This window comes from Cervus elaphus, chromosome 16 (genome assembly GCF_910594005.1).
Source record: "Cervus elaphus chromosome 16, mCerEla1.1, whole genome shotgun sequence".
In the NCBI taxonomy this organism is placed as follows: domain Eukaryota; kingdom Metazoa; phylum Chordata; class Mammalia; order Artiodactyla; family Cervidae; genus Cervus; species Cervus elaphus.
Genome location: NC_057830.1, coordinates 36,876,814 through 36,899,958, shown reverse-complemented (window position 1 = coordinate 36,899,958; position 23,145 = coordinate 36,876,814). Strand labels below are relative to the sequence as shown.

General features: G+C 47.1%; 1 protein-coding gene across 1 annotated transcript in view; it reads left to right on the top strand.

The window, feature by feature from the left end:
• DPYSL2 (dihydropyrimidinase like 2) overlaps positions 1–19,468 on the top strand; it is a 79,609-nt gene extending 60,141 nt beyond the window's left edge. The window contains exons 9-14 of the mRNA XM_043927167.1: positions 4,294–4,450; positions 4,917–5,058; positions 7,487–7,657; positions 12,965–13,144; positions 14,242–14,407; positions 16,735–19,468. Coding sequence (XP_043783102.1) covers positions 4,294–4,450; positions 4,917–5,058; positions 7,487–7,657; positions 12,965–13,144; positions 14,242–14,407; positions 16,735–16,826 — 908 coding nt within the window. The 3' untranslated portion in view covers positions 16,827–19,468. The remainder of the gene's footprint in view (positions 1–4,293; positions 4,451–4,916; positions 5,059–7,486; positions 7,658–12,964; positions 13,145–14,241; positions 14,408–16,734) is intronic.
• The last annotated feature ends 3,677 nt before the right edge of the window (positions 19,469–23,145 follow it).

The window sequence follows — 23,145 nt, the reverse complement described above, 5'->3', positions numbered from 1 at the left end:
TTCCAAAGGCAGGACTGAAGTGCAGATCAAGGAGAGGATGAACAATAGTGAGTTACGGGAAGATCAGGAAACCGTTGATGCTCGTCCAAGGATTTCCAAAGACCGGCAGCTCTCTTTTTCTCTAGGCAGTTCTGTCTGTTGATTAGTTTCAGGTCGACAAAGCCAGGAAACCTTTTTTTCTTTTTAAAATTAATTAAAAATTTTAATTTTAATTTAGTTTTAAATTAATTAAACATTTTAATTTTAAAATTAATTAAAAATTTTAATCTTAACTGAATTTTAAAAATTAATTAGAATTGTGGCATGTGGGATTTTTTTAGTTGAGGCATGCAAGTTCTTAGTTGCAGCGTGTGGGATCTAATTCCCTGACCAAGGATTGAACCCAGGCCCACTGCATTGGAAGCGCAGAGTCTTAGCCACTGGACTGCCAGGGAAGTCCTCAGAAACCTGTAAGGTTACAGATCTTCTGTTTTCCTAAGGCCTCACCCAGACCTCACCTTTATGCTCAGATAAGAGAAGGGGGTGACAGAGGAAGAGATGGTTAGATAGCATCACCAACTTGATGGACATGAATTTCAGCAAACTCTGGGAGATAGTGAAGGACAGAAGAGCCTGGCGTGCTTCAGTTCATGGGGTCGCAGAGTTAGACAGGACTGAGCAACTGAGCAGCAACAAGAGCCAGTGGAACCTCTAGTCCTGGGTTGGTCGGAAGGGCCACCCTCAGCTCAGCCACTTCTGCTGATGCGTGAACCAAAAACCCTGGCCTGCGGGGCCGTGGGGGCCTGCTTGGCATTTGCATTTCACACACATCCCTTAGGGGCCAGGGCCTTCTCGGGATGCAGGTTTTTCTGCTCTGGGATGAGCTGAAACAGGATGTGCAGCTACCCTGCAGCTCCCTGGATTCCATCCTGCCTGCCTGGGAAGCTCTGAGCAGGTCAGGAATGCCGGGGACCTTCCAGGTGATTCTGAGCATTGGCCCCCCTCTTCCTGGGGGCTTCCTTTAGGGTGAGGCTGTCCCCACGTTCCGGGGCCCTCCTTCCTGCCTGGGGATTGTCACTGACTTCCTCAAGTGAGCTGCCTGCCGGGCCTCTAACACTCCCCAGAGGAACAGAGTGTTCTTTGTGAGATTCCTGAGTCTGGGGTGGGGGTGGGAGGGATGGGGGCAGCTCCCAGAGCCAGCTCGCAAGGCAGCCACTGTCCCAGAGTGGGTGTTGTGCTGCGTTATCAAGAGATAAGGCCTCGGGAAAGGCCCAGCAGAGGAAAGGAGACGCATTCCAGACTGAGAAGTGTTTGGCCTTGAGGGCGCTGGGTTTGGAGAAAAGGGCCGGGTTGGCAGGACCACTGTGGGGGTGCGGGAGCCCCACAGTGGGAGGAGGTGGAAGAGGTGCATTCCTGCTGGTGGTGGGGCTGGTCTGAGGTCAAATTCCAGCTCGGATCCCTTGACTTCATAAAACATCACACCCTTCAATCAGTTCAACACAGTTATTGAGTACAGAGTCATTTTCCACAGGGTATCTCCATCAAGTAGAAAAGTAAAAAAATCTATTATTTAAAAAAATAATGTCTTGGTGTACAGTTGATTTACTGTGTTGTGTTAGTTTTAGGTGTATAGCAAAGTGATTCAGTTAAACATACACATTCATTCATTTTCAGATTCTTTTCCCATATAGGTTATTATAGAATATTGAGTAGAGTTCCGCATGGTATATAGTAGATCCTTGTTGCTTATCTATTTTTATATGTAGTAGAGTATACATGTTAATCCCAGTCTCCCAATTTATCCCTCTCCCCCCTACATGTTTCCCCTTTGGTAACCATCGACTTGTTTTTGAGATCTGTGAGTCTGTCTTGTAAATAGCTTCATTTGTGTCATTTTTAAAACATTAGATATGAGTGATATCATATGATATTTGTGTGAAAAATAAAAAAAATTTAAAACTGGGTGCTTATTGGATTATTGGAGTGGAGGCTGGGATTGAGTTTTTGGACAGTGTTAAAAGAGAGACCAGCTTTGTTGTAAGGCTGCGTAAGGAAGGCATGAGATGCTTCAGTGAGAAGTTCATTTCTATCCTTGAAGGCAGAAGGACACCTTCAGAGGTCTTTATGTAAGAGAATGGCCCATGAAGATTATGTTTTAGGAAGATCACTCTGGAAGTGCGGTGGAGAATGGATGCAGAGGCAGGGAAGGAGGTGGGGAAAGCAGAAAACAATCCGAACTCTGACTGGGAGGTTCTATTGGAGGGTGCATGCTGCATGCTAAATCGCTTCAGTTGTGTCTGACTCTCTGTGACGCTATGGACTGTAGCCCACCAGGTTCTTCTGTCCATGGGATTCTCCAGGCAGATACTGGAGTGGGTTGCCATTTCCTCCTCCAGGGGATCTTCTTGACCCAAGGATCGAACCTGCATCTTTTTTGTCTCCTGCATTGGCAGGCAGTTTCTTTACTGCTAGCGCCACCTGGGAAGCCCTCTGTTGGAGTGAGCTGGGGAGAAATGATGCAGCCCTGATTTAAGGGAAGGTATGCAGAGTAGCTTCCCTTGTAGCTTAGTCAGGAAATAATCTGCCTGCAATGCAGGAGACATGGGTTTGATTACTGGGTCAAGAAGATCCCCTAGAGAAGGAAATGGCAACCCACACCAGTATTCTTGCCTGGAGAAGCCCCTGGACAGAGGAGCCTGGCAGGCTACAGTCCATGGGGTCATAAGAGTTCGACACGACTTAGCGACTAAACCACCACCATGCAGAGTGGAAAGGAACGGATGTGTTTAAGGCATTACAGCATTGGCTTTCGATGGTCATAAATGATTCCAACTTTCTGGCTTGGCCATGAGTGGCTAGAGAAGAGGACATGAGTTAAGCACCAGGAAATCAACATTCTTTCCTGACAGTATATTGAGTTGAGCTAGACTTCTGCAAACCTTGAAATCTCAGTAATGTAACTGTGTGAGTCCTTTACTTCTCCTTCTGACAAAGTCTGCTATGAATCTGGGGGCCCTGAGAATGGTGACTCAGGGATCCAGGCAGATGTGGAGGGCTGTATATGTGCTCTGAAATACTTCATCCCACTGATGTCATATCTAATTTTCTGTCTCGGCCTATTAATCATAGCTGGACACTGGGTAAAGGACTGGGAGACATTGGGAGAGCAGGCCAGGGGGTGTGTTTGGTGAGCAGTGAGGTCAAGTGTGAGGTACCCTGGATCACCCCAAAATAAGAGTCTAGGTGGTGCTTGGGATTGGGTGCTTGAATGCAATCTGAGCTGGAGATTGTTAACAGATTTGGGGATCAACAGAATAGGAGGTAGAATGTTTGGGTTCTCCAAGGGAGAGTGGGTTGAGTTAGTAGAGCAGTGATCTGGGGAAGCAATCAACTTAGGCTTGGATTAACATATGAAAGTGAAATGAAAGTGTTATTCACTCAGTCATGTCCTACTACTCTGCGACCTCATGGACTGTGGCCCGCCAGACTCCTCTGTCCATGGAATTCTCCAGGCCAGAATACTGGAGTGGGTTGCCATTTCCTTCTCCAGGGGACCTTCTCAACTGAGGGATCGAAGCTGAGTCCCTTGCGTTGCAAGCAGGTTCTTTACCATCTGGGCCACAAGGGAAGCCAGGGATTAACGCATACACATCACTGTTTATGAAATAGATAATCAGCAAGGACCTCTACAGCACAGGGGACTCTACTCTGTAATGACCTTTATGGGGAAAGAATCTGAAAGAGAATGTGTGTGTATGTGCTCAGCCTCTTTAGTCGTGTCCAACTCTCTGCGACCTTTCGGACTGTAGCCCGCCGGGATCCTCTCTCCATGGGATTTTCCAGGCAAGGATACTGGAGTGGGTTGCCGTGTCCTCCTCCAGGAGATCTTTCCGACCCAGGGATCGAACCTGTGTCTCTTGGGTCTCCTTCATTGGCAGGTGGGTTTTTCTGCCGCTAGCGCCATCCAAAGAATAGATACGTGTATCTGGATAACTGAATCACTTTGCCATACACCTGAAACTAACACAACATTGTAAATCAGTTATATTCCAATAAAAAATAAAAAGTAACAGAAAGAAAAGAAGAGCAGGGGTCAAAGGTGAAATCTTAAGGAGCACTTACTGTATCGGTGACTGGATGGCTGGGGTATTTGACTTCCCCAGACACCCGTTTCCTCAGCTCTGAGCCAGGCCGGCTCCTCCTCTGAAGGGGTGCTGGACCTGAGGCGTGCTGCCAGGATGCAGGGACTCCCGGCAGCGGTGGCCCGCTCGCTGCCTCTCCGTGTTGGGCTCAGCTCTGCCTTCTCTTTGTCAGGAACCGTGGTATACGGCGAGCCCATCACTGCCAGCTTGGGGACCGACGGCTCTCACTATTGGAGCAAGAACTGGGCCAAGGCTGCTGCCTTTGTCACCTCCCCGCCCCTGAGCCCCGACCCGACCACCCCAGACTTTCTGAACTCCTTGCTGTCATGGTGAGTGTCGGCGACTTGCTCCCGTCTCCTGTTCTTGGCCTTTCCTCGGACCAGGCTGACCCGGTGGGTTCCAGTATGGCTGGCCAAAGCCAGCTTGCCAGCAGAAACCTTGTCCTCCAAACTTGGATTGCTGGATGGGAGCAGGGGGTTAGCATCTTGATCCTTTCAAGGGGATCCTGGGTTAAAAACCAGGGCCATCTTGAAAGTCAACCAAAGGGGATGAATGAGGAAGCGAAAGGGTTTCACTGTGTGTAGTGTCACTCATAAGACACCTCATGAAAGAGACTCAGAGACCCAGCATTTAATGAAGCTTTAATGTCAGGCCACGTCTTCCTGGATTTCCTGACTCCTGGGGGCAGGATGACTGTTTTAAAAACCTTCAGTGGCCGGACACATGAAAAAAATATATTCAAGGATGATCTGAGGTAAAGATCAGTAAAAAGCTGGTGCTGTGTGTTCCTTGTAGTGGAGATCTTCAGGTGACCGGCAGCGCTCACTGTACCTTCAACACGGCCCAGAAGGCCGTCGGAAAGGACAACTTCACCCTGATCCCTGAGGGCACCAACGGCACGGAGGAGCGGATGTCTGTCATCTGGGACAAGGCTGTGGTAAGGGGCGGTGGACTCACGGCGGTGGTCTCTGAGCGGTGGGGTAAGGCTGTGATAAGGGGTGGTGGGCTCATGATGGTGGTCTCAGCTCACGGCGGCGGTCTCTGAGCAGTAGGGTAAGTCTGTGGTAAGGGGCGGTGGGCTCATGGTGGTGGTCTCTGAGCGGTGGGTAAGGCTGTGGTAAGGAGTGGTGGTCTCACCGCAGTGGTCTCTGAGTGGTGGGCAGGGCTCGGCTTTCTCCTGCCTCCTCATCCAAGGCCTTGGGTCTCATGCGAACCTTGAAATGGCAGTTGAGAAAATTCTAGAAACCAGTATTTGTGTGATAATATTAGGTTTGGAAGTCTAAGACCACTCCCCATAGGTTATTTCTTTTTAAATACCCATATGTATTTGTCACTATTATTATATGTGAAACAGGAGAGACTGGGGGAAAAAGAAACCACGATGGTCTTTAAAATATGACTGTTGTGATCAATCAAGAGAAAGCTTCTTTCACACCCTGGTGACTTAATCTCCTGCTCTTGGAAATAGACTCAGTTTCCTTAAAATGGTCTTTTGGACTCTCTGGGTTTAACATTTATCCTCACTAAAGGCTTTTGAACGGCCTGCTTTGAACATACATTGACCTTTGAGGAATCTTTGGGGCTTTTTATTTTTAATGTCTTAAAATGTAACAACTTTAGGTTTTCTAAAACCTAAAGTTCTAAACCCTTATGGGTTTTAAAGTTCTAAAACCTTATGGAATTTTTTCAGTTATGTAAACTATGTATTTCCTTATTCCAAAAAGAATAAAGAAGTAAGTAAAACTCACTCATGACATCATGTTTCAGATCCAATTACACTGAACATTTTGGTGAATGTCTTTAATTTTTTGCTAGTGCATTTACATGTGCGTAAATGATGTATGAGTGAATGTGTAACACAGGCATCATATAAACTATTTTGTAGCCTATCTTTTACAATTAAGGTAGTATAAAAATTCTGCACATCCTTCAACGTACTTGAAAAACTTGGTTTTCGATAGCTAACTCTTCCATCTTGATGCTGAACTATAATTCATTTGTAATTCTTTGGTTGACTATTTAGTTATTTCTGATTTTACTTCTGGGATGAACACCCTCGTAGGTACATCCTTGGACACATCTTTAGTGATGCTTATAGGAGAAGCTTCTAAAAGTGGTATTTTTGGGTCAAAGGGTGTGCATATTTTTAAGGCTTTTCATATCTCTTGTCAGAGTTCCTTCCAGAAAGGTCACACCAAATTTGCGTGCTGCCAGCAGTAGATGGCATTCCCTAGTTCCTCCTACCAGGTCCAGATCAGGGTTATCATCAAAAAACCCAAGGCATCACCAATTTTATTGTGAATTTCATCTCACTGGTTTACATTGAATCTCTTCAGTTACTTATTAAAATGTATATTTCTTTCATATGCTTTCAGCCATTTTTATTTTTTTCTCCCTTACAACCCGCTCATGTCCTTTGCCCATTTTTCTATTGGATTTAGAGTGGGCTTTCTAACAGAGAGTGCATTCATCTCTTCAAATCCCACATTTAAAGGGACACGAAGTACACATGATAGAGATGAGAAAGTAGGGGGAAGGATGTGCGGGGAGTTTGATCGACATCCAGAGTTTGCTGCAGGGATGGGGCGCTGAGACTTCTAGGTTGGCTGGACTAGGAGCTGAGGTCTGTGCCTGTATCTTTGGAAGGAACAACCGTTCACATCAAATCATGTTTCCTAAAGAGGCATTGAGGCCCCTTCAGCATTTTTAAAAAAAAAAAAAAACTTCTTGCTTTTAAATAATTATTCTTTCAGAGGATTTGCAAAGACAGTATGGACAGAAAGGTCCCGTGTACCCTTCACCTGCTAACAGTTACAGCTCATGTATATTTGGAGTGTGATTTCCAGACCTGGAGAATGACAGTGGTGTGGTGCATGTGTCTAGTTCTCTGTCGTTTTGTCATATGTAGATTCATGTAACCATCACTGCAATCAAGATAGAGGTGTCCTCCATCATCACAAAGACCCCCATGCTCCACCCCTAACCTGCGGAGGAATCTCCGTCTCACCCCTCGTGTGTCCATCTCTATAACTTGGTTATTTTGAGAATGTTCCATAAATGAAGTCATACAGTATGTGACCCTTGGAGACTGTTTTTTTTTTTTTTTTTTGGCCATGTCAGGGCATGTGGGATCTTAGTTCTCTGACCAGGGATCGAACCCATGCCCTCTGCAGTGGAAGTGCAAAGTTCCAACCACTGGACGACCATGGAAGTCCCTGGAGATTGTTTTTTTTCAACTCAGCATAATGCCCTTAATATCCAAGTTATGTGTATCCAGAGCATCTCTTTTTATTGCTAAGTAGCCTTCCACCCTTCAGCCTTTTAACTTGCTTTTCTTACATGTGTGTGTGTGTTGTCCTCCTCAGGTCACTGGGAAGATGGATGAGAACCAGTTTGTGGCCGTGACCAGCACCAATGCTGCCAAAGTCTTCAACCTGTACCCCCGGAAGGGCCGCATTGCTGTGGGGTCTGATGCTGACTTGGTCATCTGGGACCCCGACAGCGTGAAGACCATCTCTGCCAAGACCCACAATAGCGTAAGCCCTGTTCACGGCGTGGACCCCATCCAGACCAGTAACACTCTCGTAGAAGGACAGAGGCAGGGACAGTCCCCAGGATTTATGAAAAGAACTCGCTGTGATCGGAAGGAACTTTTCCCTAGGATATGTTATAACTTGCAATTTGCTGAGAAAAAAATAGCTCTTTCCTTCTCTTTAGTGAGGTCAACATGACCATTAATCTTATCATCACTTTGGAGTACAATGGCCTGTCTATGGCTAGAAAGTCTCTATCTCTGGACCTTCAGAGCCTCTAGCATCATGTCTGGACCTCAGAAGCTTCTAGAAGTCAGGCAGCATTCCAATTTAATAGTTCGGTGCATCATCTCTCCTGACATCCCCTGGTTCAAGGGATTCAAATAAAACATTCAAATGTCCACTCCCGAGATGCCTACTTGGCACTTTCATTCTTTGAGGCCACTGCTTTCTCATTGTCAGTGTGGCCATACAGAAGCCTAAAAGGCAGATACTCTTATGTCCTAAAGGCATGAATTGATTTGGAAGAAATAGAAGAAATACCCTGGAAGGCGTTGTGATCAGGATTTTAGGATCCGTAGTTTTGGGGTATCTCTTGTCTCTTGGTCTAAATGGCAGAGCTTGAGGGTGCCCTGTCTTGGTAATAGGACCCTGGGGAGGTGACTTCATGTTATGTCTTGGACTTGTTGGCTGAGAAGAGGGGTTTTGACAAGGCCCCTGAGTATCCTGTGATTCTGTGAAGTCAGCAGGTATTAGATGGAGATGTAGATACCATTGGTTCTTCATTAAAAAAATTGTGTGTGTGTGTCTGTATAATATAGAAAAGGCAAAAGGGAGAACTTCAGAAAAGAAACAGGTATAGAACAGAGTTTTTCATGTCGGAAACCTCTATGATTTTTCTTTGGCCGAGCATCGCAGCTTATAGGATCTTCATTCCCTGACAGGGATTGAACGCCAGATCCTCAGCAGTGAGTCCTAACCAGCAGTGAGTCCTAGACCACGAGGGAATTCCCCTGTATGACTCTTGAAGTGAATTCTTAGTGAATGAAGAGACTTTTTGAGATAAACTTCTAAACTGAAAGCTGGCTCAGTGAGGAATCTGACTCTAGGTTGCTCACTCCAGGTGTCCTGGGCCAGCAAGTATGGATGCCTGCTCCAAGGGCCAGCTCAGGGTGGGCTTCTGGCATTTCTCCAGGACACTGCTGGACTCTTAGCTAAATCCTAATCCTCTTTCCTATGTGGGCAGAGGGGCTTGGGCTGCACAAGCACCCGTGGGTGCTGGGTGGGTAGGTGCCTTTAAGGAAGTCTGCTCAGCTCTCGGTATTAATGGTGGATTTTCCCTTCTTCCCCACTGGCGGGCTTAGCTCCCCAGCAGAGCCTGACAGCGGCCCCTGCTGGTGACTTAGGTCACGACCTCCCGGGGGCCCATCATTGGCTTCTTTATCGACAGGGGGCCTCGGGTCCAAAAGGAGAAGGGGGTGGCAGAGGATGAGACAGTTAGATAGCATCACTCACTCACTGGACGTGAGTTTGAGCAAACTCCGGGAGATAGTGAAGGACAGGGAAGCCTGGTGAGCTGCAGTCCACGAGGTCGCAAAGAGTCGGACACGACTGAGCGGCTGGACAAGAACGACAACAGCGACCGAGGCTCCTGCCTTGTGAACCTACCTCTTCTTGTGCCTTCAGCATCACAGCGCCGTTTACCCTTTCATTTGGCCTTCTCAATAAAGGGATGGTATTATTATCTCAATCGGGAAGATAAATAAAACGGAGGCTTAGAGAGCTTAAGTGACCAGTCTAACGTTACATAGCTATTTTGCGGTGGAGCTAGAATTAGAACCCAAAATTGTCCAGGGCTTTTCCCTGCCAGACTGTGTGCGCAGCCTCTTGGTCAGGGTCAGAGGGAGAAAAATGTTTCTCCCTGACAGAGTCCCCTTCCCGGAGGTGATGGAAAGAGCAGGCTGGACTCACTGTGTAATCTGCAGGTGACCTAACTAGAGCACCTGCGTGGGAAGCTCTGAACCCGGCAGAGGAGAGGATGTCGAGGAGTGATGATCCAAGAAGACAGATTCCACCCTCCAGACATTCAACAGCAACGCCCTGCCTTTACCTCCAGGCAGTCCTGGAGATCATGACTTCTAACAGTGCCTCTCGCCCATCCAAACCTCTTTGAAAGAGCCGGCACGGAGCATGTTTGTGCAACACTAATTATCTAGAAGAACACTAGCAGGAGGCCTTCCCCGTGTAATACAGTATTTCCTACCACGGGGCTAATTAGCTTTAATTTGGAGTATTTAGCTAACTCTTGTTGACAGCCCTGTTGCTACTAAGCCTCTGCTTGGATTTGCCCGGCATCCAGCCAGATGAGTCATTTTAGGAAGCATGTGTGGGTGCAAGTTATAAAGGTCTGTACCTGGTAAGCGATGAGGTCTCGCTGCCTCACTGTTTGACAGAGTATTTGTGTGTGTTAGTCGCTCAAGTCGTGTCCTACTCTTTGCCATTCATGGACTGTAGCCCACCAGGCTCCCCTGTGCATGGGATTCTCCAGTCAAGAATACCGGAGTGGGCAGCCATTCCCTTCTCCAGGGGACCTCTCTGACACATGGATCGCACCTGGGTCTCCAGCATTGCAGGCAAATCCCTGAGCCACGAGGGAAGCCCTTGACAGAGAATAGGCTCTGAACACCCCAGGTTGTGACTGACCATTGAACTTGTTAATTTTAAGTCACTTAGCCGTAGGACTTGTTCTTCCACATCCCTTTAAAAATGGGAGGTGACCCATAGATCTTCTGGGTGCTGAGATCCATCTTTTTTTTTTTTATTTTTTTTTATATGGACCATTTTTAAAGTCTTTTTTGAATGTTACAATATCATGTCTGTTTCATGTTTTTGGCCATGAGGCATATGGGAGCTTAGCTTTCCAATCCAGGGATTGACCCCCTTCCCCCCCCCCCCCCCCGCCCCGCCCCGCATTGGAAGGCAAAGTCCCAACCACTGGACCACCAGTGACGTCCCATGAGATCAGTCATTGTTAGGCAACTAAACTCAGCATATGCATCTCAGGATGTCTTTGCCGCTTGCAATCTTGCTGGGAAAGTGCAATAAAGAACCAGACAGTGAATGAGGGATTTTCTAAATGCCAACATAATGCTGAGTAATGGGCTAGATGCTTTTTTTCCTTTTATTTCTTGTGATCCTAGCATCATTTCTGTAAAGTGGGCTGTGTCCCCTTAGAGGTGAGGCCGCTGAGTCTCAGAGAAGTGTGAGGAATTGGTCCAAAGTCATACAGCTGGCAAATGGCAGACCTGGGATGTGGACCCCGGGGCGGATGGCACCATGGCCAGGGTTGTCGCCATGACTATAGGAGGGCATGAGAGGAGCTTGTCAGAGTGTAGACAGTTAACTGTGGGGGACATGGAGGAGCTGGGACTTGACTCAGTCCTCAAGGATAACCCTCCTGAAGGTCCTCTCAGAGCAGACAGAATTCTTTCCCATATGATGCTTCTTGGGTTGTCATCTCTACATGAGCCTTGCGAAGGAGGCAGGTGAAGAAACCGAAGGTCTGAGGCAAGATTAAAGCTCAGAGTCATACAACTCCTCGATTTCAAACAGATCTAAGGTGCCACCAATTTTAAGATAGTCTGTTTGGGTACTGCTATAAAGGAAAGCATGTCCAAAAAAGGAGGAGTCTAACAGGATCCTGCTCTAAAATCAAATGCTGTATTGCCAAAGGCCAGCTTGTGCTGAGCACGGGATACATGAGAGATAGATCTGCCAGGTACTGAAGGGGTGGCAGAGAAGCTTGCCTTTCTTGATACTGGCTTTTGGTGCAGAGAGGGCAAAACTGGCTGCTTAGAGAATCTGAACTGAAAGCTGGGGCTTATGCAAGCTGTGTCCAGCAGCGGTCCAGAAAAAACCTGAGGGTGAGATTTTCCTGTAACATGTTACAGGTTTGGGAACCCCCCCAGGCCAGTGGGAAAAGCTGACTCCAATCCCCTGGAAGGGCCCAGTTTAGCCTAGGCGGACATTGACTGGGCAGCTCCTCGTGCTGTGAGATACAGGCTCATTCCAGGGACCAGTGTCTTAGAACCGATGACGGGCTTGGGGGCACACACTGTGGTCCTGGGAATCCATGTGCAGAGTCGCCTTCCTTCTCCCAGGTGCCTCTTCCTCTTACTCCTCCAGGAGCTTTCAGGTTACTCCTTGGAGTCTCAGAGCAGGGCTGTTTTGTTGCTGTTTTCAGGCAACCCCACGGGTCCCGTGTGAGCTGATGAGCCAGCCTGGGGCTCCCCATGCCCACCAGCCCCTGCACTAAGGGCGATGTTGCCCTGAATGGCAGTGCATCAGCTCTGCTCACAGACTGACTCTTCAGCGCTGATCACCTGGTCCGAATCTCCCCAGAAGCCCAGCTGCTTTTTGTGGATACAAACTTGTTAGCTGCTTAGTCGTGCCCCACTCTTTGCAACCCCATAGATTGTAGCCCGCCAGGCTTCTCTGTCCATGGGATTTCCCAGGCAAGAATACTGGAGTGGGTTGCCATGGAGCTGCCTGTTAATTCTCCAGGTCCAGGCAGCTGTACCTGTGAGCAGGGCAGGCGTCTGGAATCTGGAGAAGGAGCAGCGGGTGAGCTGAGGCTGTGGGGTGGGCCTGTGACACGTGGAGCTTTTAGTGTTATTGCAGCAACAAACTCACTCAGACAGAGACCCCACATATTTTCCAAGAGGGCACACAGATATATCCCCCTTTTCACCATGAAAGGCTTGGAACCAAAAGGATGGCTGCCTTGTTGGGAAATTAAACCTCAAGCGTTTTATCGACGGCATGTCTCTGGAGTTACCACAGTCCTTTCATTTAGCAACTTCAGTTTAACCACATCGCTAACTGATTGGAAAACCAAGCGAACCAGTGGGAAAACCGACTCGTGGATGGCTCATTTCAAGATTAAATTTAGAACTTGGTCAGAGAAGGCTTCTTGGGGTTTTAACCTGATTGGAGCCTGAGTTAGTGAGAGCAAAGTCACCGCTTATACGAGGAATCATTTTCTTATATTCGTGTGGCATTTACAAACCCCTCTGCTTTTCTGTATAAATTTTCTCTTCCGTGATTTTTACCCCTCTGTTTGTGCTGAAACTCAGACAGAATTTAGACCTAGTGATGAAGTCCTGGTGAGTGGTCATTCAGGAGAGGGACCCCATCTCTGGGCTTTTCTTTCTTCTGAGTGATTGCTGGGCAGTGGGTACTGCCAGACTGATGAGATTTTGCCAGGATGGAGGGCGAATTCTGAAGTTTACTATGTTCCCTCCCTTTTAGTCTCTTGAGTACAACATCTTCGAAGGCATGGAGTGCCGTGGCTCCCCACTGGTGGTCATCAGCCAGGGGAAGATTGTCCTGGAGGATGGCACCCTTCATGTCACCGAAGGCTCTGGACGCTACATCCCCCGGAAGCCCTTCCCTGACTTCGTTTACAAGCGTATCAAGGCAAGGAGCAGGGTGAGTACCTCCTATCTTAGGAGTGGTTTCTCTCCTGGATAAAGTTCAACTCCGTTAACACGGAGCACTCTGAGTCAAACTACTGTCAGTACGGAAGATTTAGCGAGAAGGAAAACATGGTCTTTTTATTCCTGGAATTCAGAATGCCAGTGCAGGAGTCAGGCATGTCTGCAGCCAGCCAGAGTGATGTGAGACTGCGGCGTGTGCTGTGATGAGGCTTCGAGGAGGGGACTGCTGCTGCAGTTATAAGAGAAAGTAACATGGGGAGAGGGCATTTTGAGTTGGGTCTTGAAGGTTAAGTAGAAGTTGTACAAGTCAAAGAATGGAAACAAGGGAATTAGGTAGAGAGACAGTTATGAGCATAGAAAATGTAGAGTGTATTTAGGACATGTTGAATACTCTCCAGCACTGGTGCTTGAGGACCGCGAGGCAGGGAATGGGTGGAACTGTCAGGGAATAAAGGGAAAGTAAGATTGGAAGCTCTGGGACCAGATCTTGAACATGTGACCAGACCCTCTTCACAACATGTTTGGGAATTCCTCCGAAGTTTAGGCTCAAGTGCCTTGGGAGAAAATGGGAAGAACTGTTCATCAGTTTTTTGTTTTTTTTTAATATTTATTTATTTATTTGGCTTCATTTGGTCTTAGTTCTGGGATCTAGTTCCCTGTGCATGTGTGTGTTAAATTGCTCAGTTGTGTCTGACTGTTTGCGACCACATGGACTGTAGCCTGCCAGGGTACATGGAATTCTCCAGGCAAGAATACTGGAGTGGGTAGCCCTTCCCTTCTCCAGGGGATCTTCCAGACCCAGAGATTGAACCCAGGTCTCCTGCATTGCAGGCAGATTCTTTACCAACCGAGCCCCCGGGGAAGCCCCTCATCAGTTTTTATGGGACCCACATTAAGGGAGCTTTGCACAGGAGCTGGGGTGCTGGCTGTGTGCTTATATCTGTCCCTGCCATACTCCGTAGAGAGCCCTCCTCCCCCAAATCTCACAGGGCCATCCTGGCACCTGTTACTTCCCCATCAGGCAGGCAGTTGCCAGGTAGGTATCCTCTGTGAATGTGGCCTGAGTTGAGGGGTTCTTTTGTTCTGCAGCTGGCGGAGCTGAGAGGGGTTCCCCGCGGTCTGTACGACGGACCTGTGTGCGAGGTGTCTGTGACACCCAAGACGGTCACTCCGGCCTCCTCGGCTAAGACGTCTCCGGCCAAGCAGCAGGCCCCACCTGTCCGGAACCTGCACCAGTCTGGATTCAGCTTGTCCGGTATGGTTATGGCTGGGTCAGAACCTGCTTCTGCAGGGCCTTGCTCCATGTTGCTGGTGGGGCGGGCATCACTCTTGTAGAAGAAGAAGTGGAAATGAATGATAGACCCATTCTCCCAAAGATGTAATTCACTAGAGATGTAATTCACAGCAGATGGTGGGTTGGCTTTCAGAATCTTGACATGAGTCTATATCACATATAATGTTCTACTGGCTACACTATGTCCAGGACAGTGTTTTTGTTGTTTTGTCAGTAAGCCACATCCCACTCTTTGCGACCCCATGGACTGTAGTTCGCCAGGCTCCTCTGTCCGTGGGATTTTTTAAGCAAGAATACTGAAGTGGGTTGTCGTTTCCTTCTCCGGGGGATCGTCCCGACCCAGGGATTGAACCCACGTCTCCTGTGTTGTCAGGCGGGTTCTTTGCCACTGAGCAGGATATTAGAGGACGTTTTTTCAATGTATCATGTCCATCATGAAAAAGGATATTGTGGTGTTTTAGGACTCTCCTCTCCCTCACGAATGCAGCAAATTGGAGTGGTTCAGCTTGTGGAGTCTAGAGTTGAAGCAACTTAACTTCACAGCCCAGATGCAAGCTGTGCTTTGGTTTTCTCATGTGTAGAATGGGTGTAACGGTGGTAATTATCTCTTGGGGTTGTTGTGAAGATTAGGTGACTTAATATGCATATAAAATGCTTAGAATTGAGTCCTTTGATAATTGTTAGCTATTAATCTGGATAAAATATGTGATGTCAGGGAAGGTGAGAGGAAAAGAGTCCAGTTTTAGAGCTTCTCTACTTGAACTTCTTTCCAATCCCTCATTTGGCCAGTGATTAGAAATCTTCTATTTTTCTAGTCCCTGAGTCACAGATCTGTACCCGGATCTCTATGATGGGTTAAGGAAACAGTGAATCAGAAATATATATATTTTTTGTCAGATATACTGGGTTTTAGAAAGGTGCCATATACAGATTACCCATTTGCAAAGAATTTAAAACTAATGAGCATGAGTTTTCCCATAACGTAATCCATGTTGCTCATGTTACATGACACTTTCTGTGCTGTCTTTCAGCAGGCCATTCAAACGTAAAGACCAGGTGGGATGGGGAAGGAGGTGGGAGGGAGGCTCACGAGAAAGGGGGCATGGCTATACCTATGGCTGATTCGTGTTGATGTTTGGCAGAAACCAGCCCAATATTGTAGAGCAATTATCCTTCAATGGAAAATAAATAAATTATTACAAAAACAAAAAGCCCCCCAAAACATAAAGACCATCACGACTCCTACCTTTTTCTAAAAATATATATTGAGGTATAGTCAACTTACAACTTTGTGTTTAATTTCTGCCGTACATTAAGATGACTCAGTTATACACATTCTTTTTCATATTCTTTTCCATTATGCTTTATCATAGGATATTGAATATATTCCCTCTGCTATATGTATGAAACTTAAACAGACTCGCAGACATAGAGGACACACTTGTGGTTGCCAAGCAGGAGGGAAGGACTGGGAGTTTGGGGTTAGCAGATGCAAAGTGTTATACATAGGATGGATCAGCAACAAGGTCCTATTCTATAGCACAGGGAACTATATTAACTATATATTAACTGTATTCTGTATTAAGTATGATGAGTCCTATCTATGATTACATAGAAGATGAATAGTGTCAGGGGGACAGAGCGTACCTTTGGAAAAGCCACACTTAACTGACCTACTGAGAATAGGGACAGGATGTAGTCTGAGTCTCTCAAAAGCCTGAAATGTGGTGTTCGTTTATGTATAGTTTTACTTTTCAGGCAGTGGATCCAACTTCTCCAAGGACGACTTTATACCATCTGTGATTCTTAGGCCACTTGAGGCCAGCCTTTTTTTGTAGCTTATCCTCTTGGTGAGGTTTTAGAAGGACAATGAACGGGCCTGACAGGTTTTCTCCTAAGCTATGTTGTTTCGTTACAAAACAGAAAATAGAGTCACAGATGTGGGAAAACAAGCTTATGGTTCCCCAGGGGGAAAGGTGGGGAGGGATAAGTTGGAAAATTGGGATTAACATAGACACACTGCCGTATATAAATTAGATAACTAGTAAGGACCTACTGTATAGCACAGGGAATGCTACTCAATATTCTGTAGTGACCTATATAGGAAAAGAATCTTAAAAAGAATGGATATATGTTAACTGAATCACTGTGGTGTACACTTGAAACTAACACAGCATTGTAAATCAACTCTATTTCAACAAAAATATATTTTTTAGGAAAAAGCCACGTTATTTCGGTTTAAAGCAGGGACCTGGGTAACTGTCTCTGACCCTCTCTCTCCTCTCCAGGTGCCCAGATTGATGACAACATCCCCCGCCGCACCACCCAGCGCATCGTGGCGCCCCCTGGTGGCCGTGCTAACATCACCAGCCTGGGCTAGAGTTCAGGGCTGCCGCCAGCGGGGGATGGGACACCTGAGGACTTTCTGAGACTTCCTTCCTTCCTTCTTTCCTTCCTTTTTTTTTTTTTTTAGGAGCCTGTGATAGTTACTGTGGGGCAGCCAGTTCCTGGGGCTCCCTCTCGAGCCCCCACACTCCGTCCCTCACCCGGAGTCACCTATTTTGCTCACCCACCTCCCTACACATCTAGGAATATCACACCCTGAGTCCACCAAGCCCGTACACAGAACCGTATCCAACACTCAGACATGCGAAACAAAGCAAATCACAGTGAGGGTGTTTCTCATCTCCAACCGTGTTGTATTTGTCATCATCTTCCTGGTCATCAGGGGAGGGGAAGATAAAGTGAATTGCCCAGAGCTGCCGTTTTTCTTTTTAAAGTTTTAGCAGAGTTTTCTTTCTGGGGCTTAGGGTGGGGTGGGTAGGGGAGGGGGGAGATTTTTTTTTTTTAATACAAAATTGGAAAGCCTAATTCATTATTACTACAAGGGGTTTGAACTGGACATCCTAATGATGCAATTGTGTAACCATCAAGCTGAATCAGGGTGGTGGGCAGACTCACCATGTCCCTCCTGAGAGGCTGCACGGCATCCACACCGCCATTCCATCGTCTTCTGGGTCAACTGTTAATAAAGGAAAGGTTTTCTTTCTGGCCTAGATTTTTGCTGCAGATGAAATCTTTTGAGGATTCTCTTCTCTCTTTACCTCTTTTTTGCTCGCGCTCTGTCCCTCTTGCTTTGTCATTCATGGATACGTTCACATGTCTGCTCTTTCTTTGTGTTTCCTCCAGCCCTCGTCTCTGTTTTTGTTTTTTTTCCTCCCATGATCTTTGCCAATGACCAGGTCTGCCGTTGTACTGTGGTCCTAAGAACCTGCCTGGAAAGATGTGAGCTTTGTCATCGCGACCATTGTAAGATGCTGTCCTAGTCTGTATAAGACCAGTGCTACCCACTCACATCCCCAGGATGTGCCTTTGAGTTTGAGATGATCCCCATATGCAGGGAAGGGCCGAGTTAGCTACGCTGTCACACGTGGGCCCAGAATAGACCTCAAACGGTGCTGAGATGCTGGAGAAGTCTGAGACTCTAGGACCTGAGAGGTTTTCCCCTGTGCAGTGCTAACTGGGCTAAAGACACAATCAGATCTGTCAGGTGAGCCCCCGTAACTTGTGAGCTAACCAGTCTCCAGCCAGCCGCCAGCAAAGAGGTGCTGAGCTGATGGAGTCTGGCCCTGAGGACTGTTGTTTTCCATCTAAGTATTTTTGGGGGGCACCAGATCACACTGGGCTTCTCACTTTGGAGAAAAAAAAAAACTTATTTTTTTCTTGTCCAGTTATTTAGAAAGACATCATGCAATATACGGAGGTCTTCTAAACTCAGAAAGTCCATGGGAAGTTTGGCTTAAAGACCATTTTAGGGAACTTACTTGGTGGTCCAGTTTTGGGACTTTGCCTTTCAACGTGGGTGGTGTGGGTTCGATCCCTGGTCAGGGAGCTGGAATCCCACATGGCTCGGGGCCATAGAAGCAAAACATAAACAGAGGCAATATTGTGGCAAATTCAATGAAGAGTTTAAAAAAAAAAAAAAAGACCATTTTCATTTGCAAGAGGAAAAATCTGTTTTGTGAGTCAGAGTTGTGGTGGGGGAAAAAAACTTGTAAATTTGATGTGTGGCCTCTTAAAGACCACAGGCGACCTTGTGTCCACACCCTACCCTCTCCTGGTCTCAGACACCCTTTCTACTTTCTACTAGCTGCCTTGTGCCTATTCCTGTCTTTGTTGAGCTGTGTTGCATCTTCTTCCAAACGTGTTTACAGGTCCTCCTAAGCCATGTTACGTTTGCAGGCTTTTATAAAACCAAATCTGCTTTCATAAAGCGTAACATCAAAAAATAGGTCATCCCATCACGACACTTGTCTCTCCACACGTTTTGCCTTTGGGGTTATGGTTGGGGTTTATTTCTTTTTGTTGGTGTTGTTGTTTATTTGTTATTTTAAAAGGAAATTGCACTTTTAAAGAATCATTGGTTAACTTAATATATTTGCTTTTTTGTTTTTTTCTCACCTGCACTGCGAGGGAAATTGAACCAGTCAGAAAAAAAAAAAAAGATTTTTGTTTCAATTCTAAGAAACACTTGCAGCTCTCTTCTCTTCACTTGAGTCTTCCTGTTTTTCCATGATGCTCATCTTGGTTCTTTTGATTGTTTCCTTGAGACAACTTAAAACCTGAAGATTTCTGCAGGCTGTGTAAGCATGTTTTCCTGTTGGCTTGCTTTGTGTGTCTGTTAAATGAATGTCATGTGTAAATGCTAAAATAAATCGACAGTGTCTCAGAACTGAGTAAAACTGCAGTGACTTGATGCTCTCAACCATGTAGGATTTAATCATAGATGGATTTTAACCCTTGGAATTGTGATTGTGACCCACGAGTGGAGGAATTTTCAGTGCTAAAGCTCATTACATGTGTAGCCAGGAGAGTACCTTTTTTTTTGTAACCACTGTCTCAATGGCAAAATAATTATGGTAAAAAAAAAAACAGCAAAACAAGTCTCGTGTTTATTATTCCTTAAGAACTCTGTGTTATATTACCATGGAACGCCTAATAAAGCAAAATGTGGTTGTTTCAGGGTGTGTCTTGTGTTGAGATGTTCAAGGAGGCAGGCTGCTTGACCCGGGCCTCCTTCAAAACTTCCCTCCCCAGAACTTTCTGGATGTCTTCGGCCTCGTTTTGATGACTGTGCTAATTCAGGAGTTTTCATTGTGTGTTTCTGGTAATCTTGTCCAGGCCACTGAGGTTTAATTCTGAACAGAGCCCTGAGTCTCAGAAATTCACGGACTCCACCCTAAGCCCGGCCAAGGGAGCCTCCCGGATCGAGCTGTAAACATAAGTTGGGAAGTGGAAATTGGTGGGACCACGTGGGTTAGTGTGGTGACCCCTTGGGCTCTCTGCATCCTCAGAGCTTGTTCACCCTTGAAAATCCTTAACCCACAGAAGGGTACAGAAGATAAGAGACTGAGATATGTGGGCCTGCATCAAAAGCTCAGTCAAGGAGCTCATCGGAGGGACTTCCTGGCAGTCCAGTGGTTAAGACACAGCGCTCTCACTGGGGAGGGCCTGGATTCAGTCCCTGGTTGGGGAACTAGGATCGCACAAGCCACGGATGTGAAGCAGGTTCCTTTACCCCTGGTAGGGAGGTGCAAGAATGCACATCTGGAGGGGCTGGTGAGCCGTGCCCACTCCCACCTACCGGATGCTGAGTCCTCACAGTTAGCTTATTAACTAGCACTGATACTACTGATTCATTGGTTCGCAAAATACTGAATGAAGCAGGTATGTGAGTGGGGCTCCCCTGTGCCCATTGTGTGGTTGGTGAACCCTTTTTCTTTTCTATCCAGCCCTGTCCAAACAGGATAGGAGATGATTTACAAAAATACACACACTCTGCCAAGCTTGTATAAACGGTGTTTGAGTAAAGGGAAATTAAGAGTAGGAAAAATGAGATAAGGTCTGCGTTTGGTTGGTACAGCACAATGCCATGAGGCTGTAAATTTGTGAGGGAACGCTGAACGTTCTAGCAACAAATAGAACAAAAAAGGAAACATGGCCAGAAGATCATATAACATAGTGACCCAAAGAGAAATAAGTCCTTCCAAAGGGATACAGATTCCTGGTGCTCAGCCCCACGGGCAAGTCCTGGGTCCAAGGACGGCGGTGTTGTGTGTCTGGACTGGCTGTCATCCTGCCATCAATGCTGCCTGATGGCAGAGCACCAACATCTAGGGGAAACTGAACCGATCCTGGAGAGAAGGGCAGAAATGTTCACCTGACATGTATGAGACCTTAGGCAAGCATTGATAGGGAGACCCCAGGCCCGCAGCCCACCCTCCCTCTAACCCCACCTTGGCTCCAGCCCACGTAAAGTGCTCAGGCCTGCTTGCCCATGTGTCCAAGTTCCACCCAGCCTGTAGCAAACTGCCATGCCAAGGGCTGTCCACACCCACCGTGAGGTCTGCCCTCTGACGGAGAGGTCCGCCCTCTAATGGAGAGGTCCATGGAGACGCTGGGGAGAGGCTTGTGTCCATTTGAAGAAGGGATTGAAAGTGGGTGGCTAGAGAGTGGGTCCTCAAAAGAGGGGCGTCCCATGGGTGCCACGTGGCTGAACAACGGGACCAGGTGCATAACTCTAGTGGTGTGATTTAATCCAAAGACAGATGTTAGAGCATCTAGAAAAAGCACATGGAATGCATGTTCTTCGGGAAATATTTTTGTGTTGAGTTAGTATGTGTTGAAGGTTATATTATCTGGTAAGTTTCTGTAGTACCCATGTCCTGTAAGAAAAGGCAGATCCCCCAAACTGTTATAAATCCAGTATTGAGCAAACAAACAAACGAGAGGGAAACGGCCTGACCTCCTTCAGTGATGACGTTAAGCTTCATCTCAGGATCTGGGGACCCCAGGGACCATGGATGGCACCCAAGCGTGGATGCCCCAGGGAAGAAGGGGGCAGGACGGGAGAATTGCCTGTCTGGCTGTTCACGGGTCTCCAAGGTCCATCCCTCCTCAGGGGAGATCGGATGAGCAGCGGACTTCACCCTGACCTTACATTGTTTTCCAGTCCCTCAGTCGTGTCTGACTCTTTGTGGCCCCATGGACTGCAACACGCCAGGCTTCCCTGTCCTTCATTATCTCCCAGAGTTTGCTCAGACTCATGTCCATCAATTCAGTGATGCCATCCAACCATTCATCCTCTGTCATCTCCTTCTCCTCCTGCCTTCAATCTTTCGCAGCATCAGCGTCTTTTCCAATGAGTCGGCTCTTCACATCTGGAGGCCAAAGTATTGAAGCTGCAGCTTCAGCATCAGTCCTTTCAATGAACATTCAGGATTGATTTCCTTTAGGTTGAGCTTACATGTCTAATGGTTGTTCCTGTCACTCTAGAGGTTTGCTGTTTCCATCCCTCAGAGATTCAGGAGGCCTCTGGGGACCCAATAAGCCTGGTAAATGAGGTCAGGTCACTGATGCAGCACTCCGTCAGCTGGAGACACACACCTTTCATTTTTTCCTGTGCATTTAAGTGTGAGGTGAGAAGGCACGGAATGTAGTCAAAGACCACTTTGTCTCTCAAGAGAACAGGGAGGAGATGGGCTGGCCACCTGCTGGGATGCTCTGGGGAGGGGGTGGTCCTGCTTAGGTGTAGGGAGACGGGCTCCCAGCTTTATATTCCCTGCTCTCCTTTTAAAGTTTATTTTTTGGTTGTGCTGAGTCTTCTTGCTGTACGCGGGCTTTCTCCTATTGCAGCACACGGCCTCAGTTGCCCTGTGGCATGTGGAATCTTCCCAGACCAGGGATTAAACTCATGTCCCCTGCATTGGCAGGTGGACTGTTAACCACTGAACCACCAAGGACGTCCCCACTCTCTTTTTGATGTCATACACCTTCAGCCTCATGACTTTGGTTGTCCTTCAGCTGTTAGCCTCCCCCTAGTACCCTACTCATGCTCCACGGTGGGTGTTTTAACTCTCCCACTAGTTCCCTCAATGTTTTATTAAAAAATATTTATTTATTTGCATCTTAGTTGCAGCCTGTGGGATCTAGTTCCTTGACCAGGGATCGACCCCAAGCTCCCTGCATTGGGAGTGTGGAGTCTTAGCCACTGGACCACCAGGGAAGTCCCTCCCTCGACACCCTTGAGTGCATGTCCTCCAATTGGTCTGGTTTGAAGCACTCCCAGCTCTGGATCCCCAGCTACAGCAGCCTTGCCTGCCAGCAGCCGTCTGCACTACTATCTTGATCCAGAGTAACAACTCCAAAGAACAGACACAACCCATCAAGATGAAGGACTTCCTGCTGATTGCTTAGTTCTTCCCTGGCAATCCACACCATGTGACAGATCACGAGAAATGCAAATTCCTGACCCATTCCTAACTGCTTGGCCTCCCTCCCGGCTTGAGTTCTGGGAAACCTATGTGCTACTGTGCAACGCAGGGCTGTTGACCTGAAACAGACTGCCCGATATTTCTTTAGCAAACAGATTTATTCGGGATCAACTGAGAATTGCCATTCAGGGTTTGCAACTAACTTCATTCTTTTTTTGGTGGAAATCCACTGTCCCAGGACAATGTTAATTATGCTCGTCTGGTATCATGGGAGGTGTCAGAGGCCAGAGGGTTATAGCTTCCTAATGACCTGGGTGTCCGAGTCTTTGTGACCGCGTTAACTGCAGCTCACCAGGCTCCTCTGTCCATGGGATTCTCTAGGCAAGAATACTGGAGTGGGTTGCCATTTCCTCTCCAGGGGATCTT